The 20,911-nt window shown below is 37.7% G+C and overlaps 2 protein-coding genes across 8 annotated transcripts; one reads left to right on the top strand and one right to left on the bottom strand.

Moving 5' to 3' along the window:
• Positions 1-257: 257 nt before the first annotated feature.
• Positions 258-10,581, top strand: LOC133854187 (short-chain dehydrogenase TIC 32, chloroplastic-like). Of its 3 annotated transcripts, none has more exons than XM_062290268.1 (9): positions 258-615; positions 699-1,744; positions 4,977-5,208; positions 5,502-5,581; positions 7,564-7,717; positions 7,842-7,920; positions 9,497-9,581; positions 9,928-9,974; positions 10,085-10,222. In XM_062290268.1, exons 2-9 carry the CDS (start codon positions 1,639-1,641, stop codon positions 10,103-10,105), a joined length of 804 nt encoding a protein of 267 aa, XP_062146252.1. In that variant the 5' UTR covers positions 258-615; positions 699-1,638; the 3' UTR covers positions 10,106-10,222. The 3 variants fall into 3 exon arrangements, with proteins under 3 accessions (XP_062146252.1, XP_062146249.1, XP_062146250.1); XM_062290265.1 differs by having other exon boundaries at positions 259-615; positions 10,125-10,581; XM_062290266.1 differs by having other exon boundaries at positions 259-1,744; positions 10,125-10,581.
• Positions 10,582-11,407: 826 nt separating this feature from the next.
• On the bottom strand, positions 11,408-19,697 carry LOC133854120 (mitogen-activated protein kinase kinase kinase YODA). 5 transcript variants are annotated; one of them, XR_009896777.1, is made up of 13 exons: positions 19,542-19,697; positions 17,175-18,011; positions 16,288-17,019; positions 15,644-15,731; positions 15,466-15,528; positions 15,002-15,162; positions 14,785-14,860; positions 14,341-14,400; positions 14,113-14,220; positions 13,709-13,948; positions 12,929-13,020; positions 11,956-12,677; positions 11,408-11,777 (listed from the first exon to the last, which is right to left on the bottom strand). XR_009896777.1 is itself a non-coding variant. In XM_062290163.1 (12 exons), exons 2-12 carry the CDS (start codon positions 17,729-17,731, stop codon positions 12,176-12,178), a joined length of 2,679 nt encoding a protein of 892 aa, XP_062146147.1. In that variant the 5' UTR covers positions 17,732-18,011; positions 19,542-19,697; the 3' UTR covers positions 11,945-12,175. The 5 variants fall into 5 exon arrangements, 4 of the variants coding, with proteins under 4 accessions (XP_062146147.1, XP_062146151.1, XP_062146148.1 ...); XM_062290163.1 differs by lacking the exon at positions 11,408-11,777 and having other exon boundaries at positions 11,945-12,677; XM_062290167.1 differs by lacking the exon at positions 11,408-11,777 and having other exon boundaries at positions 11,945-12,677; positions 13,778-13,948.
• Between the last annotated feature and the right edge of the window lie 1,214 nt (positions 19,698-20,911).

Genomic DNA, 20,911 nt, shown 5'->3' with positions numbered 1-20,911 from the left:
AATGAGTTAATTTGATCCAAATACTTGTAATGATTTGATGGACACAATTAGATCTTATAATCATAAATTATATCAATTATACGCATACACAATTAGATTCATGACAATTAATTATTTGTTCAAAAACAAAAAAAAAATTTAACAATCAATTACTAATTATGTATAATCATAATTAATTAGCAATAAAAAAAATGAGATTATATTCTAACAGACTATGGATGGGTAGTGCCGATGAAGGGTGGCAGAGTATAGAGGAGGGTGACAAGAACAACAGAGGATGGTGGGGGCAAAAGAGGGTGGTGGCGCCATGAAAGGGTGGTGGTGGCACCGCGGAGGATGGTGAGGCTAACGAGGGGTGCTGGCGCTGGCAAATGTTCTCCGGCGACCTACTGCATGAATCCCTTGTCGGTTCTATCGCAGGTATGAGAGGAAGTAACCCTTGATTTTGTGGATGGCCTACCCCCATAGGCCGGGAAGAAGGCAACCATGATAGTGATTGACCGATTATTCAAATACACCCATTTCATCTCCCTGACACATCCATAGTCGGTGAAGAAGATTTCAGAATTGTTTGCGGCCAATATTGTTCGCCTCCATGGAATTCCCAAAGCTATGGTAAGTGACAGATTCAATTTTTGGAAAGAATATTTCAAGCTTCAGCGCACCAAGCTCAATATGATTTCTATGTACCATTTCAGGCTCTCTATGGCATACCACCGCCTACTGTCATCAATTATTTGAGTCGAGCTTCTGTTGTGGAGGAAGTGGAAAAAGAGTCGCAAGAAAGAGAGGAATTAATGAGGCATTGAAGGAGAACTTGAATAAGGCTGGTAATCGTATGAAGTATCAGGCAGATAACAGGCGGCAGGATTATGAACTAGAAAATGGCGATTGTGTTTATTTGACACTGCAACCCTATAATAGACAGAGCATCCTTTTCGGCGAGCCCATCAAAAGTTGGCCGGTCGATTCTTTGGGCCGTACCAAATTATTGAAAGAATTGTAGCAGTAGCCTGCAAATTGGCCTTGCTGGACACCGCAAAGATTCATCCGGTATTCCATATTTTCGTTCTTAAGAAAAAAATTGGGGACTCTCCAGAATCTCCATTGAACTTCCACCCTTTTCAGACTCTCATACGCCATAGCTCGAACCCCTTTCTATCCGCGACTACAGATGGGTCAAACAAGGTGCTAAATATGTTATTGGGCTTTGGTCCAGTGGAAGAATCTGCCCCTTGAAGATGTCACCTGGGAAGTGGTTGATTCTCTGCATCAACAATTTCTTGAGCTCGACCTTGAGGACAAGGGTTGTTTCCAAGGGGGGAGTTGATGATAACTGTAGGGGCAGGAAGCCTAATCTAAAGTTCTTGGATTAGGGTCATCCGATGGGCAGTGATAAATGTAGTTGGGATAAGTTGATAGGAATAAAGGATAAGAATTATGGGGTCTAGGTCCAGTTGGACCAATTTTGCATTTATTCCAAATAAAAAATAAAAATAAAACTCGGGCTAAGAGTCTGAGGATTACTATGCTGCCACAGCTATGTTGGGTCTTGGCTGTATGCCTGTATAAAAGTATAGTCATAGAGCCAGTTGTAAGTTTGTGAGATTGTTTTGTTTGGTATTGTCTCTGCAAAAGATGTGGATTTTTGGCTGGAAAGGGCCATCTGGGTTCTCAAGCCGTTCAACAGCAGAGGAAGTTACCCAAGGAATTGATGGAACTGGTCTCACCGCCATTGTTACAGGTCTTTTCTTTTCATCTGGATCTAACTAGTCTTGGCTTATTCTGATTTCAGCTATTGCATATATATTTTTTTCTTTGGGAATTTGTGGTTTCAGGTAATGGGAAATCTCATTCAGGACTGTGAGTTCTTTCTTTTTCCTTTTTTTTGGGGGGAATAAATAGGGCTGTCAAAACGGGTTGACCCGACCCTTTTGACCCGCCAACATGTTAAGGGTCAATCCTGATACGACTCGTTTAGATAAAAGGGTCAAATTCTTAAACCCTAACGCGACCTTACTAAATAACGGGTTGACCCAACCCGATTGACATGTTTATTAATAAAGTTTATAAAAATAAAAATAAAATTACAAATTTAAACTAAAAAAAAATTATATTATTTGAATAATTATATTATTTCATAGTTGAAATATAAAGTATTGAGTTGTTTTATTGTTTACTTGTTTTGATTCAACTTCTAAGTTCGAAAACTTGAAAGAAAAAAAAAATTTCGCTAATTTTTTTTAGTTTTTGCCTTTTTTGTTCAAGTTCTAACTTAATAAAAGAAAAAGACTAGTTTTGTTTTTTGTGATATTTTTTTTTAGTTTAGTTTTTACTCTTTAGACAGTGAGAGAAAGAGAGAGGTAACATGATTGTTTATATTTAATTTTTAATATTGAAAAAAATGTTTTTAAGTATACATGCCAAATAGGTTGACCCACGGGTCAAGCAGGTTGACCCTGTAACGACCCTTTTATTAAACGGGTCTAACGGGTCAACCCTTTTATGACCAAAACCTTTTTAAGCTTAACCCTAACCCTTTAACTTTGTGTTGGGTTCGCGGGTCGTGTCAAAAATTGCCAGCCCTAGGAATAAATCGTTAAAATATTTGTTCTTTATGCCATGTAGTTGCTATTGTTGTTATTTTCAGCTTACTATCTAATGGTATTAGTTCCTACTAGAAGTATTTACAAGGGAATTGGTGAAGCAAAAAGATATGACTACGTTCAAAATGATTTTATTGTTTTGATGAAATTTGAATCATTTAGTTTTCTGTTTCCATTTGTGATCATCCTTGGGGGTTGGTGTGCAAGATACAATTTTTTTTTGATAAGTAAATGAATTTTTATCAAAAGTGTAAGGTGCCCCTCTAAGTACACTGGAAGTATACACAAGGAAACGCCTAAGAAGGCATAGAAAAACGAACAAGAAAATCAGAATAGCTAATTGACACGGGTGACAAAAAGGCAACCGTCCAAAGATACAACATATGAAAAAACGAGGCTACAATATCCTCCAAAGAATTCTCAAAGTTTTCGAAATACCTAAGATTTCTCTCCTTCCAAACACACCAAAGAATGCAAATTGGCACCATCTTCCAAACCGCCGCACTCCTTGACCTTCCCGCCTCCCACCAACATGCAAATAAATCGATAACTCTTCTAGGCATAACCCAAGACATACCAAACCGAGAAAAAACATGATTCCACAAAGTGGAAGCCACATCATAGTGAAGAAGAAGGTGGTCCACAGATTCCTCACTCTCTTGCACAAGTAGCATCTATCTGCAATGATGATTTTCCGCTTCCTGAGATTATCCATTGTAAGAATCTTTCCTAGGGCTGCCAACCACGCAAAGAAAGCCGCCCTCGAGCCTGAGTCCGCCACACACTCTTCTAAGGGAAATGTTTACCTTCACCGCCCACCAAGGAGCTGAAATAGGACTTAACTTTGAACACACCTTTATTGGAAGGGACCCATCTGATCCTATCTGCACGATCTCTACTCACCTTGGCTGAATGTAGCGCCTGAAAGAAGGAGGCAAAGACACCCACTTCCCAATCATGCGCCTCTCTAACAAAGTTCACGTTCCATTGAATAGAGCCGCCCAAAACCTCCATATTATCCGCAACATAAGCATCCTTCATTTGAGCAATACAATAAAGAACAGGAAAAGTTTCCTTCAGCACCATATCTCCGCACCACAGATCATGGCAAAGTTTTGTCCTAACCCCATCCCCCACCTCAAATCTAGTAAAACCAGAGAAAATCCCCCACCCTTTCCTGATATTCTTCCACAGCCCCACCTCATAGGCACCTACAGGCTCGTTGGAGTACCACTCACCCAACAAACTACCAAATTTGGAATCCACCGCAACTCTCCACTGCAAGATACAATTTAATATTTCTACAAGATAGTTCTTTCATGTGAGATTCAGGAAAAAGTCCTGATAGATGATAACTTTTGGTGCTTTTGCTATGATATTTTTGTGATAAATCATGGTTGTGTGAGTTTTTATGGAGTTGTCGGAGTTATGGAAACCGAGCTAATACATGATGCATGGCGAGTTGGTCTAGACAGGTACAATATGGTGTTTATCATTGATTGGTAATCTGCTTCTTTGGAAATAATTATTGATTGATTTCAGTCCTGGTCTAGTTTTAGTATCATGCGGGATTTCTGAAAAATGTTATGCTAAGGTCTCATAATTGGCACCTTAGCATATATTTTTTTTTTATAAGTAAAATATATTGAAAAGGCGCAAAGGGGCGCAACCCATAGTACACAGGACGTATACAAGAAACCCCTAATATAAAGAACAGGAGAACAACTATCTAAAAATTCAAAATAAGAACATTCATGCATTAACTGAATTTTTTCTCTCCACAAAAACAACATTTGTAGCATCTTTCTCTTCAAATTCAACAAACCACTCACAATCTTCAAAACAGCGTGCATTCCGTTCCCTCCAAACGTACCACATCAAACACAATGGAGCCATGCGCCAAATCGGTATCAAAGTCCGATTACCCTTTTGACCCCTCCAACTCCCCAACATATCTTTCACCGACCTCGGCATTACCCACTCCACCCCAAACAATTGCAGAATCGTCCTCCACAATTCTGTAGCAATCATACAATGCAGAAACGAATGGTCAATGGATTCTCCAGAGGTCTTACACATAGAGCACCATTCCATCACGATAATGTTTCTCTTTCGTAAGTTATCCAGAGTTAAAGTTTTCCCTAAAGTTGCCGTCCAAACAAAGAAAGCCACTCTCGGGGGAACATTAACTTTCCAAATACTTTTCCACGGAAATGAAGACTGAATAGGACTAGACAAAACCTTATAGTAAGACTTTACCTCAAAAGATTTCTTTCGCGCTGGCACCTTAGCATATATTAATAACAGCTATGATCTTATGAGCCTTCGTTATTGGGGTATTTTTACTTCTTACGTTGATTTGAATTTCAGGATCATCAAGTGGCATTGGTGTAGAGACGACGCGTGTTCTTGCACTGCGCGGTGTCCATGTCATTATGGCTGTAAGGAACATGGATGCTGGTAGGAACATCAAAGAACAAATTCTTAAGGAAATCCCCGATGCCAAAATTGATGTCATGAAGTTAGATCTTAGCTCAATGGGATCGGTGAGGAAATTTGCATCAGATTATAATGAATTGGGTCGTCCACTGAATCTCCTCATGTAAGCACAGTAAGCTGAATCTCTCTCTCTCTCTCTCTCTCCTCCCCCAGTCCCCCCCCACCCCCCCCCCCCCCCCCCCCCCCCCCCCCCCCCCCTTTCTTGAGACGGTGCATGGGATTGCATGCAATCATGTCTCTGCGTGGTGCATGAATGCTGACATGCATATTTGACCATAGTAGTTTTTGTTGCTTCCTTCTTTGTTTCAGTTTGCTCTTTCATTGAACTTGCTAAAAAAGCTATATATGTTTGAAAGTGACAATAAGGAGTGAAATTCCCTATTCTATGTTTGAAAGTAACAATGCAGGGGTGATCGTGAGTCCATTCATGCTTTCCCAAGACAACATTGAACTGCAATTTGCAACTAATCATTTAGGTATGTTACTCATAAGTTTCTTTGATATGTCTTAAGGCTACAACAATCTTTTACATGGGGAGCAGTGTTGACAGTGATCAGGGAAATTTTAGTTACAGAATTTCCATTTTTATTTATTCCTCTGGTAAATCAGAATAGTTTTTTTTTTTTTAATCAGAAATAAAGCTTGTCCCAAGATCCAATAAGTTGCATTGTTCCCTTATATTATCTATAGAGTTTTCACAGTTTTCTTTGGTAAATAAACAAAAAGGGTAAATTGTATTTTACCTTCTCAAAGTGCCACTTCATTCTCATGCACTTGCAACTCGAAACTTTAAAATGTTGCAACTCAGAACCAAAATCGAAATCTCAGTTCTAGTTTTCCCCTTTCATGAAATTTTGTCATTAATTTGGAGGGAAACCGTTACACGTGCCACATGGATCTGTGCTCTTATTAAATGACCATTTTATCCCTATTTCAGATCATGAAAGGACCATGTTGCCCTTGGGCTGATCTGAATAGAAAACATCATCCTTGCTAGGGGGTCTGTGCACAGGCCTCAAAAATCATTGAATTTTTCAGTTTGTTATCAGCCGGTCTAAGAACCCCTTAGAGTGAAACATATGCTGCTCAAGATTCAAAAGGACAACTTACAAAAAAAAAAAAAAACAAGATTCGAAAGGACAATGTTCTTTCCTTCTGAGATTTTCAACTGGGTCGGGATTCAAAAACCCAGTTTCCATACCCACAAAACCCGTCTAATAATTGTCATCATTTTCACCAAATACTAGAAGTTCAAGTTGTAACAGGAACCCATGATCGATTACCATGGCAACTGATCCTCCTACTTCCACTACCACACACCAAAGACAACAACACTTCAACCAACGCTCAGCAAGAGAAACAGAACCATTCCATCTTCGACCTCCTACACAGCTTCTTCAACTCCTGCCACATTTTCTCGACCTTGTATTCCTCGCTAACTTTGATCTCCAAGCCGCTCAATAAGTCTGAAGATTCCACTGCCGATACCCTAGATGTCCCTGAGAACGACGAGAAAGGCTCCCCAAACAATGTCGTAGCAACACCTAGGACCTGCAACGTCTGTAAGGCCAAGTTCGAGTCCCTCTAGGACCAGCACTCTCACTTCAAGTCCAACATTCACCGATTCAATGTAAACCGAATTCCTTAGCTTTCATTCTCCCTATTGATTAGGCAGGTTCAATTTTGTTTTCAATTTAATTGAATGAATCAGATGTAAACGAATTCCTCAGTTCTTTGTTCATGAAACTTATTTTGTTACAGAGAAAGAACTAATTCATACCCAAAATTTTTATGGACCCTTAAATTGCATTTAAGTGATGTGGCAAAATCTAGATCGCATATTGAAAGAGATGAGAGCAAAATAAATTAGAGTTGAGTTGCTCCCTATAGATAGAACTCATCTCTCAAAACAACAATATATCTATAACCGAAATTCTGCTAGTGAGAATAGAAATATGTTTCCTTTATAGTTTAAGAATTTAGAGGAAAAAAATGTTTTTGAGGTCAATAGAATTACGGATATTTCGATAAGATATTCGCTCATAATGCTGTGCAAGCTGCACTGGAGAAAGGTGTAGTTCGACGATAGAACTGTGAATGCAATTTGTACCAAGTGTTTCCATCCATTGTCATGGTAAGGGCAAAATGGTCATTTCAAAGGATTCAAGTGCACGTGGGAATGTTTTCCATCCAAAATAATGGCAAAATTTGACGAAGTGGCAAACTGTAACTGAAACTTCGATTTAAGGTCTAAGTTGCAGCGATTTAAAGTTTAGACGTGCAAGTGAAAATTGGGTGGTAGTTTTTTTTTTTTTTTTTTTGGGGGGGGGGGGGGGGGGGGGGGGGAGGGAAATACTTATTATTACATTTTTAAGAAAGATTTTGTGAATTATATACTTGTTACTTACTCTTCAAATGAGTGGATATGAGTGCTTGAGGTCTTAATACCATATTGCAGGTCATTTTCTTTTGACCAACCTTCTATTGGAGACCATGAAAAAAACTGCTCGTGAAAGCAACAAAGAGGGGAGGATTATTAATGTATCATCCATGGGTCACCGATTTGTGTTTGGTGAAGGGATTCGTTTTGATAAAATCAATGATGAATCAGGGTAAAACTTTTACTGGACAATGTGGTGACTCTTACCTCTAAGTAGCATATGTTTTATGGCTTGAGCTGCTCATAAATAGCAATGTCTCTTCTCCTAAGTCTTTATGTTTACTTGACAATAACAGATACAACATGTGGTTTGCTTATGGGCAATCAAAGCTTGCCAACATTTTGCATGCTAATGAGCTTGCGAGGCGCTTGAAGGTACTTAAAGCATATAAGCCATCAATTATTAACCCATATATGGAGGCAATTGTATCTGATCATGTATTATCCTCCTTATTAAGATTCTTTTTTAATTTCATGTTTTCTTCAATAGCCTAAAATATGTTTGGTTCCTGAATTAACTGACAAGGAAAGCTTTTGCAAAGCCACACATTGTTCATGTCTTTTGTCAGTAAAATAATAAATAGCTTGCAAAGACAAAGAAATGTCACTAAACATGTGGGGAGTCATGGAAATAATTTTCTTTAAGACGCATCTGCTTATATAGTCGTCTGTTTGCCAATTTGGGTGCTGTCATAATAATTTCTTGGTAACACCTTGTCCTTCCAGGTGCGGTGATTCACAAGTGGTGCACATGAAATCATACTGCAGTCTAAATTTTTCATTTTCTTAAATTGTGATCCAAATGATTAAACTTATAAAAAGTAGAGGAGTAGAGATAAATAAATTGAAGTGTTAAAAAAATTCATCCCCCAGAGAAAGTGCAGGAATGTTACTTAAATGCTCGTAATCATAATATGCCAAATGAGGACTGTATCTTATAGAGCTTTTCTCACTGTTCTTTTCCCTTTTCTCTCATCTTCAGCAGCTAAGCACTGTATTTTTCTCTTTTGATGTCTCTTATACTGTTTTTTTTTTTGAATTTACTGGTAAGCCAATTGAATGCATTCTATGTATAGTATAATATTATATCTTAACTATTATTAGCAGTGAATTGTTAGCTTCATTTATAAATGATAAAGATAATTTGTACATTTTGACTCTGGGCTAGCAACACATCCTTGGTGTGCATAATATCCTCAAGCTCAAACAGGTAGCTGTTTCACTGCCATTGCCTTGCCTGCCATAAACTTCCTGAAGGCACCTGGGTGTCGGGCTAGGGAAACTGTCACCTAGGTACATATGATTGAACTCACCTGCTCTTGTAAAACTTAGGGTCTTTTACCAAGTTTGAATACTTGCGCATAGTATCAGGTCAAAGAAATTATACATACACAGTAATAGAAGTATCGATAATTATTTACCTAGTCTTGATGAATGAAAATGAAACCTAGTTGCTATGCTGACCTACATACTGAAGATTGCCACCATTTGATGTAATATAGAGATCATGATGTAAGATCAAAATATTTTCTTCATGGCAGTAATGATAATAACTCTTTGGACATCCCGTTTAACTGTTGTTTCAGTTAGTAAGTGTTAAATCATCAGTTATCTCAAAAGTTTAAGTTGATAGGAATGGATGAATTTAATCATTTAATTTATATTCTAACACTCCCCCTCACGCGTGGGCTCGAATTTCTCCTTAATAAATGAAGCTCAACACGTGGAATATTTAATTGAAATTAGAGGTGAATGACGAAGACATGGTTCAAACTCAGGACTTCTCTTTTGATACCATGTTAAATTACCGGTTGTTCCAAAAATTTAAATTAATAGGAAATGATGAATTTAATAATTTAATTTATATTTTAATAGTAAGTCCATCTAGTCATTTTATCATGTGAGGCAGAATGTAATCCGCAATTGTTGGTTTCTTCTCTCTTTTAAACAGGAAGAAGGGGTGGAGATAACTGCTAATTCCGTTCATCCAGGTGCAATTGTTACAAATATTCTGCGTGTCCCCCGTTTCATTATTGGTAAACCTCTTAGCCATTTGACTTATATTTCGATACTCCTTTTGTTAAGGATCAGGTTCCAAGTATTCTAATTCATACCTGCACAATTCTGTCTTAGTATGCTTGGATCATACGTCTAATTATGGAACTAGGCTATTTTGACGATAGTGAAAAACATCTAGTTATTGCACCTTCTCACTAGGAAAAAGGTTCTCTTCTACACATTGGCTTATTACGGGTTTCCACATAGAAATCATATGGAACTTTGCCATACCAATATAATGAGACCGTGAGTTTTTAACTGCTTTCACAGAATGTGAAATTGTCCCGTTTTATGTTAATATTTTACTGTTTTGGCTCAATGCAGTTATTGGTAGTATACTTGGTAAATATGTGCTTAAAAGTGTTCATGAGGTACGTATCCTGGTATATATATTAATACGTTCTACTCTTGAAAGTGTACCTGTAAATCCTAACAAAATACACTCGAACAGCTTCACTTGAACTCAAATGTTCCCTTGCAGCATGCATGGTCGCTTATTTGATTCATTTCCATGGTTCCAGGGAGCAGCAACTCAATGCTATGTGGCATTGCATCCACAAGTTAAAGGAGTAAGTGGTGAATATTTCATGGACAGTAATAAAGCGAAAGCCAGCTCTCTGGCTAATGATGCAGAATTGGCAAAGAAGTTATGGGACTTCAGCTTGAGCTTGACGCAAAACCAGTTGGGATTTAAGGCGTTCGCTTGAGTTGTACTCTCTCTGTCCTTTTAATAAGAACTGATAAAACTAGAATAGATTGACAGTTTTTCAGTTGAACAAGAAGTTACAGTAGTTCAGTGTTTGTGCTCTAAAAACAGTTTGAATAGAAGAAGCACAGCACACTACCCTGTGAACAGATGTGTTCGTTGGTTCAAATCCTTGTTTGGAATGTAGCAGTACCAGTCTTATCTACTTTGGACTCGTTAATACCTTGTTAAAGTGCATTCTTAATAATGGCAAATCTGTCTTGAATGCTTAATTAATCTCGTAATGTGTTATCGAAATCAAATTTTCGACAAATCCATGCTCAATCTACTTTACACTTGATTAATGCTTAATTGTTGTATTTTTTTGAATTAAGAGAGTTGATTCCCTTACCTAGTTAATAGAACTCTGGTTGATCCTTGAAGCCCTTGGCCTCGTTTGTTATGCGGAATAAGTATTCCATTACAAAAATAAATAGTTATTATTGGGAATAGAAGATTGTGGAATGAAATAGCTATTCCTACTCCTTAATTTGGTGACAACATATATGCTCTAATTGAAATTGAATAAAAAATTACTAAAAACTCTTATATTATTTATCCTTCTCTTTTTTTTTCCCTGAATTTTTCTTTTGAAAGAAAGGCAGTAAACGTGAATATTGTGGGTAACCGCAACCACTCCAAAGCCAATCGAAGGTGGCCAGGCCACAATCAACCCTGAGAGACTTCGCTCAAATGCTGCTCAACCCTAAAGTTTAAGCTTAAGGTAGTGCTCCCAAAAGTTTAAACTTTGTAGGTTTGAACACAACTACTACCATCTTTTCAATGTGAGATTTAACATTTCTACACTCATACTTGTATACTCAACACTAAATACAGGACTATCAGTATTTGCATGAATACATCATTTTAAAAATTAAACCACAGAAATTCCTAAATGATTATTACTCTAGCTTTTTAGCTTTTATTTATAGCATTCTTTGTTTTCAGGTTGGTTTTTCAATTGATCAATTTTTTTTTTCCTTCAACTTATTAAACCAAAATTGTCATTGGGGCTAATCCCATCATTTACCTTGTCTCTAGCATCTTGAAAGCAAGACATAGAATATGAACTAGATTTCTTCAATTAGATGTAGGTATAATGTAGTTACAACAGTATCAGCATTACAGCCCATTAGCTGATACAAGCCTGGCAAATTTCTCACCTGCCATCTTTACAAAATCTTGACTAATTTAATCCCCCATCCTTCTGTACAAAAGATTCTTTGCTGCTGCCACCACCAATCACCCCTTCCAAAAGAGAACAATGCAAAAAATATTCATGGTCCATATCATAATTGCTGTTATACCTTTTCTGTTTTTCAGGTGTGGTAAAAATGTACATTTCTTTACACATGCAGAAATGTTCTTCATTGTAAGGAACTGCCGACTGTTGGATCTTCAGAGACCATCTTTTTTTTTTTTTTTTTTCCTGCAAAATCAAAGATTTCATTTTGCAATCAGCTTTTGAGTCCTATGAAGTGATTAAAGTTGATAACTGGAAAATACACAAAGTTGTCAATAACAGTGGAATACTGAAAATGAGGGTGAACGCTTCAATCAATGCCAACATAGAAATCATAGCCTTGTTTGCTACAATTATTGCTTACCATCTGAACTAATCAACCTGAGTACTGAGGGAATTAGAATATCATGTCTCTCCCCCATCATTTAGGCTTCCAAAAGATCCAAACTTATTCAATTACTTCCCCAACTTGAATTGCTAAAGTACAAATTTGTGATATCGGCCATGAATATGATGCCCTTCAAGCATTGGAAAGAATCTTACATGGCCCGGAATCTTGCTCTTGTCAGGTATTCACATGTAAATCAGATTCCATTGTTACGACCAAGCATTGGTGAGCTGGGCTTAAGTTCCAAGGAAGAATTTTGCTTTAAGTGTTCCATTGTTAAGACCTGCTTATCGTACAATTCCCTGGTGTCCCCTCGGAGAGGCCGTCCTGGTAGGTTTCCAAGAGCACCATTATCAGATGAAATTATATCACGGAAGGCATAAGAAGCTTGTGACATCCCCCTTGATAGGTCAGGGTTTGGCTCGACATAGGGGGTGCTGCCATTAGCATAGAAACTGTTTTGGCTTCTTTGTATCATTGCTACACCCTCATGCACGTAGGTTGCTGGTTGCTGTGGGTGATGAAATGGGATGGCACCACTACCACCAGCACGGGGTGTGGATGAACCAGATGCAGTGCGAGGGCTAGAAATGGGAGACGGAGATGTCCTTCCGCTTGTATGTTGTGGTGACCTTGAATGTAGAAGAGGGCTCCTGGGAGAAACTGGGCATGATTTATTCCTTAACGCATGGGCATCACTGGAAACAGAAGGAAAAAGAGAAAAATTTAGTGGAGGAAATGACTATTAAGGTCATGAAAGGCCCACATAATGACGGCCTTATGTGATGTCAACAAAAATGCCTGAAGTGACTCAGTCTTCATAGAAAGTACAAGCATCAGGAGACCACTCAGGTGCCATTAGTTCTTAACTTGTTACTACATTAATAATGCATCCTAGGCTTCACTTTATGCAAGTGTATGCGTCTATGAGCAGAGGCAGAGAGAAGACCTGGATCCTGAACCAGCTTTTGAGCCTCTAGACTGATGGATACCCACTCCTTCTGAGTCTACGCATGAAGGACTTCGTGCATTTCCAATGCCCTGAAAGAAGATTTTAGTGTGTAAACCAACTGTTAACTGAAGGCAGACCAACAGAAACTGCAACAGACAGATAAGAGAACAAACGGAACTAATTAAAGATCCGGACAAGTTTACCAGCATTAAGTTAACTAGCCAATTCTTTATTTCAGGAATTACAGATTAACTACAATTGAAAGGCACCAAAGTATCATACAACTTCAACCACTAGTATAATATCTAGAAATCACATAACACACACATAATCGTGTTTCTGCATCTAAGTTATGGAAGTTGACAAGCTAACCGCGTCAGCGTTAGTAACATAATATAAGTGTTTGTTTCCACATAATAGTCACAAACTAATATATGAAGAAGATTGGAAGCATTGGAAGTGTCAACTTATAAACTGATTCCGTGAACAAACATTGAAATAGATACACAACATCTATGCAATCATTATGTAACAGATCAGAAAACAATGATGCAACAATTCACTTACCCTTCTGCCAAATGAAAATTCTAAAATTCCATTCAGCCAAGTTCTCAAAGTATGACTGCTTTGTGATACTCCATCATTAGATCAAGTAAATTTGGAAACCCTCTCAAAAACAGACTAATAATAAACAACAATGCTTTACATATATGCAGCTGATGGCATCAATAATATATTGATCATGACTTCTGAGAGGAAAAAAAATTATGCTTGTACCAGAAATCTCACTGAATTTGTAACCACAGGTGGTGCATCAGAAGGATCAGCACTCAAAACGGGTCTTACCAGTGGCGCAGCATTCTTAACAAAAGCATGCTCCAAAAGCTGAGCAGCATTAGGACGCTGTATTGGATTGCGCTGTAAACACAGCCTCACAAAATCCTTTCCATCCTCTGATAGATGATCAGGAATTGGAGGAAGTTCCCTGCTGTTTCCAATCTTAAACAAAGCAGCAACCTTTGAAGAAGCACACAACACAAGAAAACATGTTAAAACAATCCATGTCTGCCATGCAGCTTTCACTGACAAATGGATTTTATTACTATTAAGGACTTGCATACTTTGAATGCAATATACTAGAAATCATAATATTTAAGCCTTAGTATCCAGTTTTCACTAACCCCTTCATACTGGCTCCACGGTGGTTTTGTTGTAGCCATCTCTATAACAGTGCACCCAAGACTCCATATATCAACAGCAAGATTACAACCATTTGAATTCTTGATAACCTACACAATTGATGAAACTAAAAAACTTTTTTTTGATAGGTAAATTGATGAAACTAAAAACTATTACTAGGAAGCACATAAAATAGGGTGACACGAGTGTGACAAGAAAACAATGCTGACCTCAGGTGCCATCCAGTAGGGGCTTCCCTTGAATGACAAAGGACAAGACTGCCCAGTAATCTGCAAATTATTTTCAGAAAAGCTAGATCAGAACCCGAAGTCATGGTTTAAGTATTCAAATCTGACCTAAACCAGGTTACTTAGTGCCCACTTGGCAAGTCCATTTTTAACCAGATTCTTTTTTTGATAAGTAAAATTTTTTATTATTTTTTTAACCAGATTCTTTCCGCTCTTCTCTGAGAAAGTCTAAAGATCTAAGTAACTGATAAAGCTTTTGCAGCATTTCTTCTCATCTATAGCATAACATATCAATGTTACCATCTTTTTTGAAACCAACTGTACTGACAAAAGAAATTATATCAGCTTAAGTGTAACATGTTATTGTTTGTTGGTGTGATAGGATTTACAAAGAAACTACAAAAAACTGCATATGAATGCTCTTACATGCTTTGCCATCCCAAAATCTGCCAATTTCACCCTGCCACTGGGGTCTACCAGAATATTTGCTCCTTTGATGTCCCTAATCAGAGTTACAAATTACAAATTACCAATTACCACAAATGACGTTCCAAAATGATGAAAACACAAAGGCCAACAAGATTAACCAATAGATAATGTTCAGAGAACAATCAAACTTAGGAACCATATTAACCAAACTCACCTATGGACAGTGTGTTTATTATGTAGATATGCAAGCCCTGACAAAATTTGTTGAGTATAACTGCGAATAGCAATTTCACCAAACTGACCATAGTCTTGAAGCAGTTTATAGATGGAACCACCAGATACATACTCTAGATATATGTATAGTTTGTCATCTACCTGCACAATAAAACGAGAAAAAAGAAAGTTAAAAACAATCTGAAGCATCAATTGCCTCAATTGGTCAAACATTACTTTAAGTGGACAAAACCTTAAAAAGGTATGCATTAAATAAGTAAATAGTCAAGGTTTACTGACTTAAAATAAAGTACTGCAACATCCAAAAAGGCTCAGTAGTTTGGAAGTTCAAACAATAATGATAACCAATCATTTTTCATAATGACAAGCTCCTTGACATGGATCACAGCAAGCTTGTAAGAATAGTCATATTTAAAATGAAGCCAAAAGGCACAAACAACTTACACTCTCAGATCCATAATACTGTACTATATTTGGGTGCCTCAAGCGACTTAGCAGCGCAATTTCCTGTTAGATGCCACTGATAAGTATGAAATCACCTCAAACTTCTCAAAAAAGGAAAAGTATATATTCTTGTTGTTATGCTATAAAATTTCTGCCAAATCTACCAAAGAAAACCTACTTGCCCCAGCTGCTGTGCGCTTTCCTTTGATTTTGCATCGTCTGAAAACAGAGTTACCTCTTTCATAGCACACATCTCGCCACTTTCACTAAGGCCCAAAAATTAAATCAAATGAGACATGCAAAAAGTTTTTTTTTTTTTTTTGATAAGTAAAAAGAAATTGTACACAATAAATAATGAATTAACTTCAATTCTATGGCATGTAAACAATCATAGAACTCAATTTTGAGTCTGAAGACACCATCAATCTAAGATTCAATAATAAAGTAAAATAAATATAAGTGTAATTCCCTGATGCATGATACCTAAGAATAACCACCGATTTCAATCTCATACTAGATTGCTAAAGTTGTGGCGGACAACATCATTAATGTCATACATGCAATGGTGAGAAACAAGCAGAGCAATATATATAAATATACATTAAAAATTGAGTAATGCTATATACAAGACTCTTATCCCCCAAATGTGACATGATTTTTAAAATCATCATTGGATCAAAATTTAATAGTGATCCATCTCAAATTCAATGGTGATTTCAAAAGCCATGTCACATTTGGGGGGATAAAAGGATGATAAGAGTCTTGCATATAGAATTACTCTTAAAAATAACAGTTAGGCATACATCTCCTTTGGCTACGGACCTGTTAAAACCAAGATATACATGTCCAAATGTACCCCTCCCCAGCAGACGTCCCTTCTTCCAGCGAGAACCAGGGCTTGTAGGATTTTCTGCCCTGCCAGGACTGCGTGGAACCGGGGAAGTTGTAGCTGATGTATATGTGGGAGAAAAAGAACAAGAATTTGAAATTGTTAATGGAGGAAGGGGCAAACGGTGGCTTTGTTGTTTCCCATCATCAGGCCGGGTTGTAGGCGAATCAGTGGCAGCTCCTCCAGCTCGTGGATGCAGAGGGGTGACAGCACCACTGTGTATTCTGGAGCTGGGACCTGGACTTGTCATTCTGGGACTAGGAATTGGAGAACACTCAGGACTACACCTGCTGTGTGGCCAAAACAGCTGTCCCGTCATATCCCCCCCTACTGAATTATGCCCAGAATTATAACCTGAACCTGGACTAGAGCACTGGCCAGAAGCTATCTCTGGATAAGATTTTCCTGTCCAGTAACCATAGCTCATAACTTGCTCAGGCCCAAACACTCTCATCGGACTTCTAGAAGGACTTGACATCGAGCTGTCTGGAGCACTACAGAAAGCACTGTGGGGAGGAATCTGTAAATTTTGCACATGCGCACTTAAAGGTCTCCGTTTAGGTGATGTAGAGGGAATTTGATTGTTGAATAAAAGATTAGCTGGTTTCAACATCTCTCTTGAGTTCTTTTGATTGGCAACAGGGTATTGATCCTTGTGCATTACACTTCAGCAAAGGTAAAGAAAAAATAGTCAGGAATGGAACAGGGGAGAGAGAGAATTGATATATAAGTATGATGCATCCATCACCATAGTCAATTATGCGATCATCGTAGCCCAAAACAAAAACCATTACTTTAAATGACATAAGAGCAGACTAACCTCGAAGGGCTGTTGGCAGTGGTTTTGTTTCCATTTTCATAGTCAGAAGCCAGGGGGCTAAGAAGTCGTGAATCGGATGGATCGTCGCTATCAGTTGTGCTATCACTAGAAACAGAAGCAGTGGCTATATCAGCCTCAGTATCTGCAGGATCCGCCCTGTTGTTTGAGACACATCCAGGTCTTGGAAGGGGCAAAAATAGCGGCTTAGAGCCTCTGTCAAATCCTGGCGTTGATGATGCAATAATTCCAGAGTTAGTACGCCCAATACTAGGAAGGTGTACCCCAGGAAGTGGAAGTGGTTGGGCATGAGATCTTTCTGCAAAACTTTGACAGCGTGGCACTTGTGTTGAGGGCGACGGTGATCTTGAAGGCAGCCTGGATCGAAATCCTCTTTCTGAAACAGTGTCACTACTGCGTCCCTGAGAGCCTCCTGATCTACTGTTGCACTTTTCTTCAGATGCACTCATAAATTTTCGGGTAATTGTATCAATGAAGCTTTCCTTGTTTGCTTTCTTCCTTGCATCTTTGGATGAAGACTTTCCCCACCATGGAGGCATGGTTATGCAACAAACTTACAGAAAAGCGAAGGAAAAAAAAAATACAGAAATGAAGGCCAACTTCTGAGTTACAATACACTCCTTGGTTATAGATAAGCCATAAAATGTACACCAAGTCAACAACCAGATTTGGACCTGATATGTCAGCAATTATGAGATCTAATTCAATAGCCTTATCCAAAAAATCTCCACATAAACAGAGCACAGACAACCATCCAGCTCTTTTCTGGAGCATCAACCAGAGTAGGGTGGCTCAAAAGACATTGTACTCTATAAGGACCTGTACAGAAGGATTTCTTGTCAGATTTCACCCAAAACAATACCAAAGAAATGGATACGAATATTACATCTTCAAATATTAAACCTATAAAATTAAGTATACATGAACAATAGTTGGAGAACTCAACAAATGAGCAGCAACAATGGAATGTCTCGAGGATAATTCCCACTATGCCCCACTATAGACCCATGTGCTCGGATCCCTTGTCTGGAAGTGAAATCTATCAAACCCGCACTTTTTGAATTTTTTTTTCCAGCATCTTCCAAACACATGGTTTGTTAACCCTAAAGGTAGAAAGAGGTTAGATTTGCCATGGTTTTCGGGAGGCAGCTGGAGTTATTTTTGGCACTTTGCAAAGTCTATAATGATTATCAGATGCATGTCAATCAAAATACCACAGGGATGAATGCAATTCCTATATTGAAATGGGTTTTCCATCCACTTTGTCTAGACCGTACCTTATGAAAGGCAAACCGCCAAGGATTTCTACTTGGTTATATGAATTTAAAGAGCTTAATCTATCTAGTAGGTTTCTTCACTTGCTAACAGATCTCAACTAAGATTGAAATATCATGGCAAACCATTCTCTGCCACCAAATGCTCAGCTAGAAATCACACATCATTTCAAAATGGATTGGCATCAAGCTAACAGAACAGTCAGTAATACTTTCTAACCAAGATGGATCACACTAACAGTCTACCCTAAAAAACCCCATATTCTCGGGATAAAGTTACATTGATGTTAAAATTATCAGTTTGTGTAAAGGAACCCACATTTCTCTAATTAAACTCAGTAGCTAAACCAATGAAACCCTTGTAAACCATTCAACCCAAATTCATCGGCTTTAAATTTTTAGTCATCTAATTTCTGTTTCATTGGCAAACTTAGGCTTGCAATGCCTAATCCGTATTCAGAAAGCATTTCCCAATGAGAACCAAACCAGCTCTTCAACATCAATAGCTCATTCCATGTCAGTTTTTAAATATTAAAAAAAATGCATATACACTCAGCAATACAATTTGCTCTAGCACATTATACATTGACACTCCTATATCATTATCGAAACAGATCCATCCTTTACTACTTGGCACTTTGACGATATTGATATATTGCACTCAAGCTCAAGAACCCAAATCAGAGTCTTTCAACACAGATCTAACTATTCAACCATTTATGTCAACAAATATCAATCCCACAATTCACCAAAATTAGTACCCATAAAATAAAATAAAAAAATAAAAAAAATAAAAAACTCATTCACACAAATTAAATCACGAAGCATGACAAAAATCAAAACCCATCTCCAACTTCAGCTCAAATTGAAAATTTCCAACTTGGAAACACCAAAACCACTCACAATTCAAGCAACAAAAGCACAGAGAGATTCCTTCAAACACAGTGAGCAACACCTCCCCAGTTGAAAACCCCAACAGAACCACGCATAACAAAAGAACCCAGATTAAAATGATCAAACTTTGCAGCTAAAGTCAGCTCAAAGCACCAAAACCAAAGCCCTAACAAACACTTACAGTACTACAGTGTAATATGTACAGCCCCAAAAACCAAGACCGTCTTGCACCAGCAGCAGCTCAGAATGTCCCAAACACCAAAGAAGAAAAAGCAGAGAAGCTGAAAAGACAGAGAGAGAGAGAGAGAGAGAGAGAGATTCATAGATAGGAAACACTTTTCAGATAGAGAGAGATTTTTTATTTTTTATTTTTTTATATATATTTTTTTTGGGTTTGTCTGAAACCTTTTGAGTGATTAATTATTGAAAACAAGACTCTTCAAAAAAAAAAAAAAAAAATTATTGAAAACAGGAAGACCCACCTGAGACGCTTGATGTATACTAACAACGTGGGACTGGGTCATCCCGACCGTCAGTCTGACTACGATGATGTTAGTGTTCGTGTTTTGTCAACGAGTGGCGTGGAGGAACACGGTCGTAACGTGTTCCGAGGCGCATGGGATATTTGTTTTTGCTGTGTTCTTTAACGGCAACTTCCAAAATTATATATTAATATTATTATCATTATGCTTTAAGCAATTGTGGTTCTTTTTCTTGGTCTTGGAGTACTCTTCGTTTCACATACTAAGAAATTATATTAGAACCTTCTTGAAAAAAGAAACGTCATGGCTGACTATGGAGGAGGAGAAAAATAATTAAATTTATTAATTTTAAAAAAAAATTATGTGTAAAATTAGTTAAATACCACCATATTTTTCAAAAATAGATCAACTACTTTTTATTTTGATAATAATGTTGAAGTGGGTTGTGGTTATTTTCGATGGACAAATTGTAGAAATATTTTACCAAGAGCTCATTATTCAGACAGATTGAGATTTATTTTTGTAATTATCTGTCCATATTGCAATGCAACTAGCCGGATAATACAAAAAAGTTCTTATAAGAATCACGTGTCTGAATAGATTTTGAACTACTTAAACTTAAACGCCTGTTTGGATAAATAAATTGTCGGACTACAATCCGAACAGGTGATTGCAGCCAATCCCAATAATTATCACACATTTAGACTCAATATTTTATTGCTACTGAAACCAGAACTGAAAGTGTAATAATTTTCTAAGCCTTGCTGGTAATAAGGGTGAAATAATCTTCCTATAATAACCGTCCGCTAACCACTAACGGTACAACTGTAAAACCGTTAAAACCGCTAACTGCCCTATAAGGATAGTTATAATTTTTACAAAGGCAGTTAGCTAACTGCCTATATATATATATATATAAAACAACGTCGTTCGGAGGTATAGGGTTTTAAAATAATAATAATAATAAAAATAAAAATCAATCAATATGCTCTCATCCTCCCCTCTCTCTCGACTCTCACTCTCTCAGTCTGCTCTCATCTCTCTCTCTCTACAACACGATCGTGTCGTC

The sequence above is a fragment of the Alnus glutinosa genome, chromosome 13, assembly GCF_958979055.1.
Source record: "Alnus glutinosa chromosome 13, dhAlnGlut1.1, whole genome shotgun sequence".
Classification (NCBI taxonomy): domain Eukaryota; kingdom Viridiplantae; phylum Streptophyta; class Magnoliopsida; order Fagales; family Betulaceae; genus Alnus; species Alnus glutinosa.
The sequence above is the reverse complement of the archived record's forward strand: the minus strand, read 5'-3'. Positions and strand labels throughout refer to the sequence as shown.

Excerpts from the sequence above, each read along its gene's own strand:
- LOC133854120 (XM_062290163.1), bottom strand. The coding sequence starts at position 17,731 with ATGCCTCCATGGTGGGGAAAGTCTTCATCCAAAGATGCAAGGAAGAAA. Across the intron at positions 14,861-15,001 it reads AATAAACACACTGTCCATAG|GGACATCAAAGGAGCAAATA; the intron begins GTGAGTTTGGTT and ends AACTCTGATTAG. Across the intron at positions 13,021-13,708 it reads CAAATTCAGTGAGATTTCTG|GGCATTGGAAATGCACGAAG; the intron begins GTACAAGCATAA and ends ATCTTCTTTCAG.
- LOC133854187 (XM_062290265.1), top strand. The coding sequence starts at position 1,639 with ATGTGGATTTTTGGCTGGAAAGGGCCATCTGGGTTCTCAAGCCGTTCA. Across the intron at positions 9,582-9,927 it reads TGTCCCCCGTTTCATTATTG|TTATTGGTAGTATACTTGGT; the intron begins GTAAACCTCTTA and ends GGCTCAATGCAG. Across the intron at positions 9,975-10,124 it reads TGCTTAAAAGTGTTCATGAG|GGAGCAGCAACTCAATGCTA; the intron begins GTACGTATCCTG and ends CCATGGTTCCAG.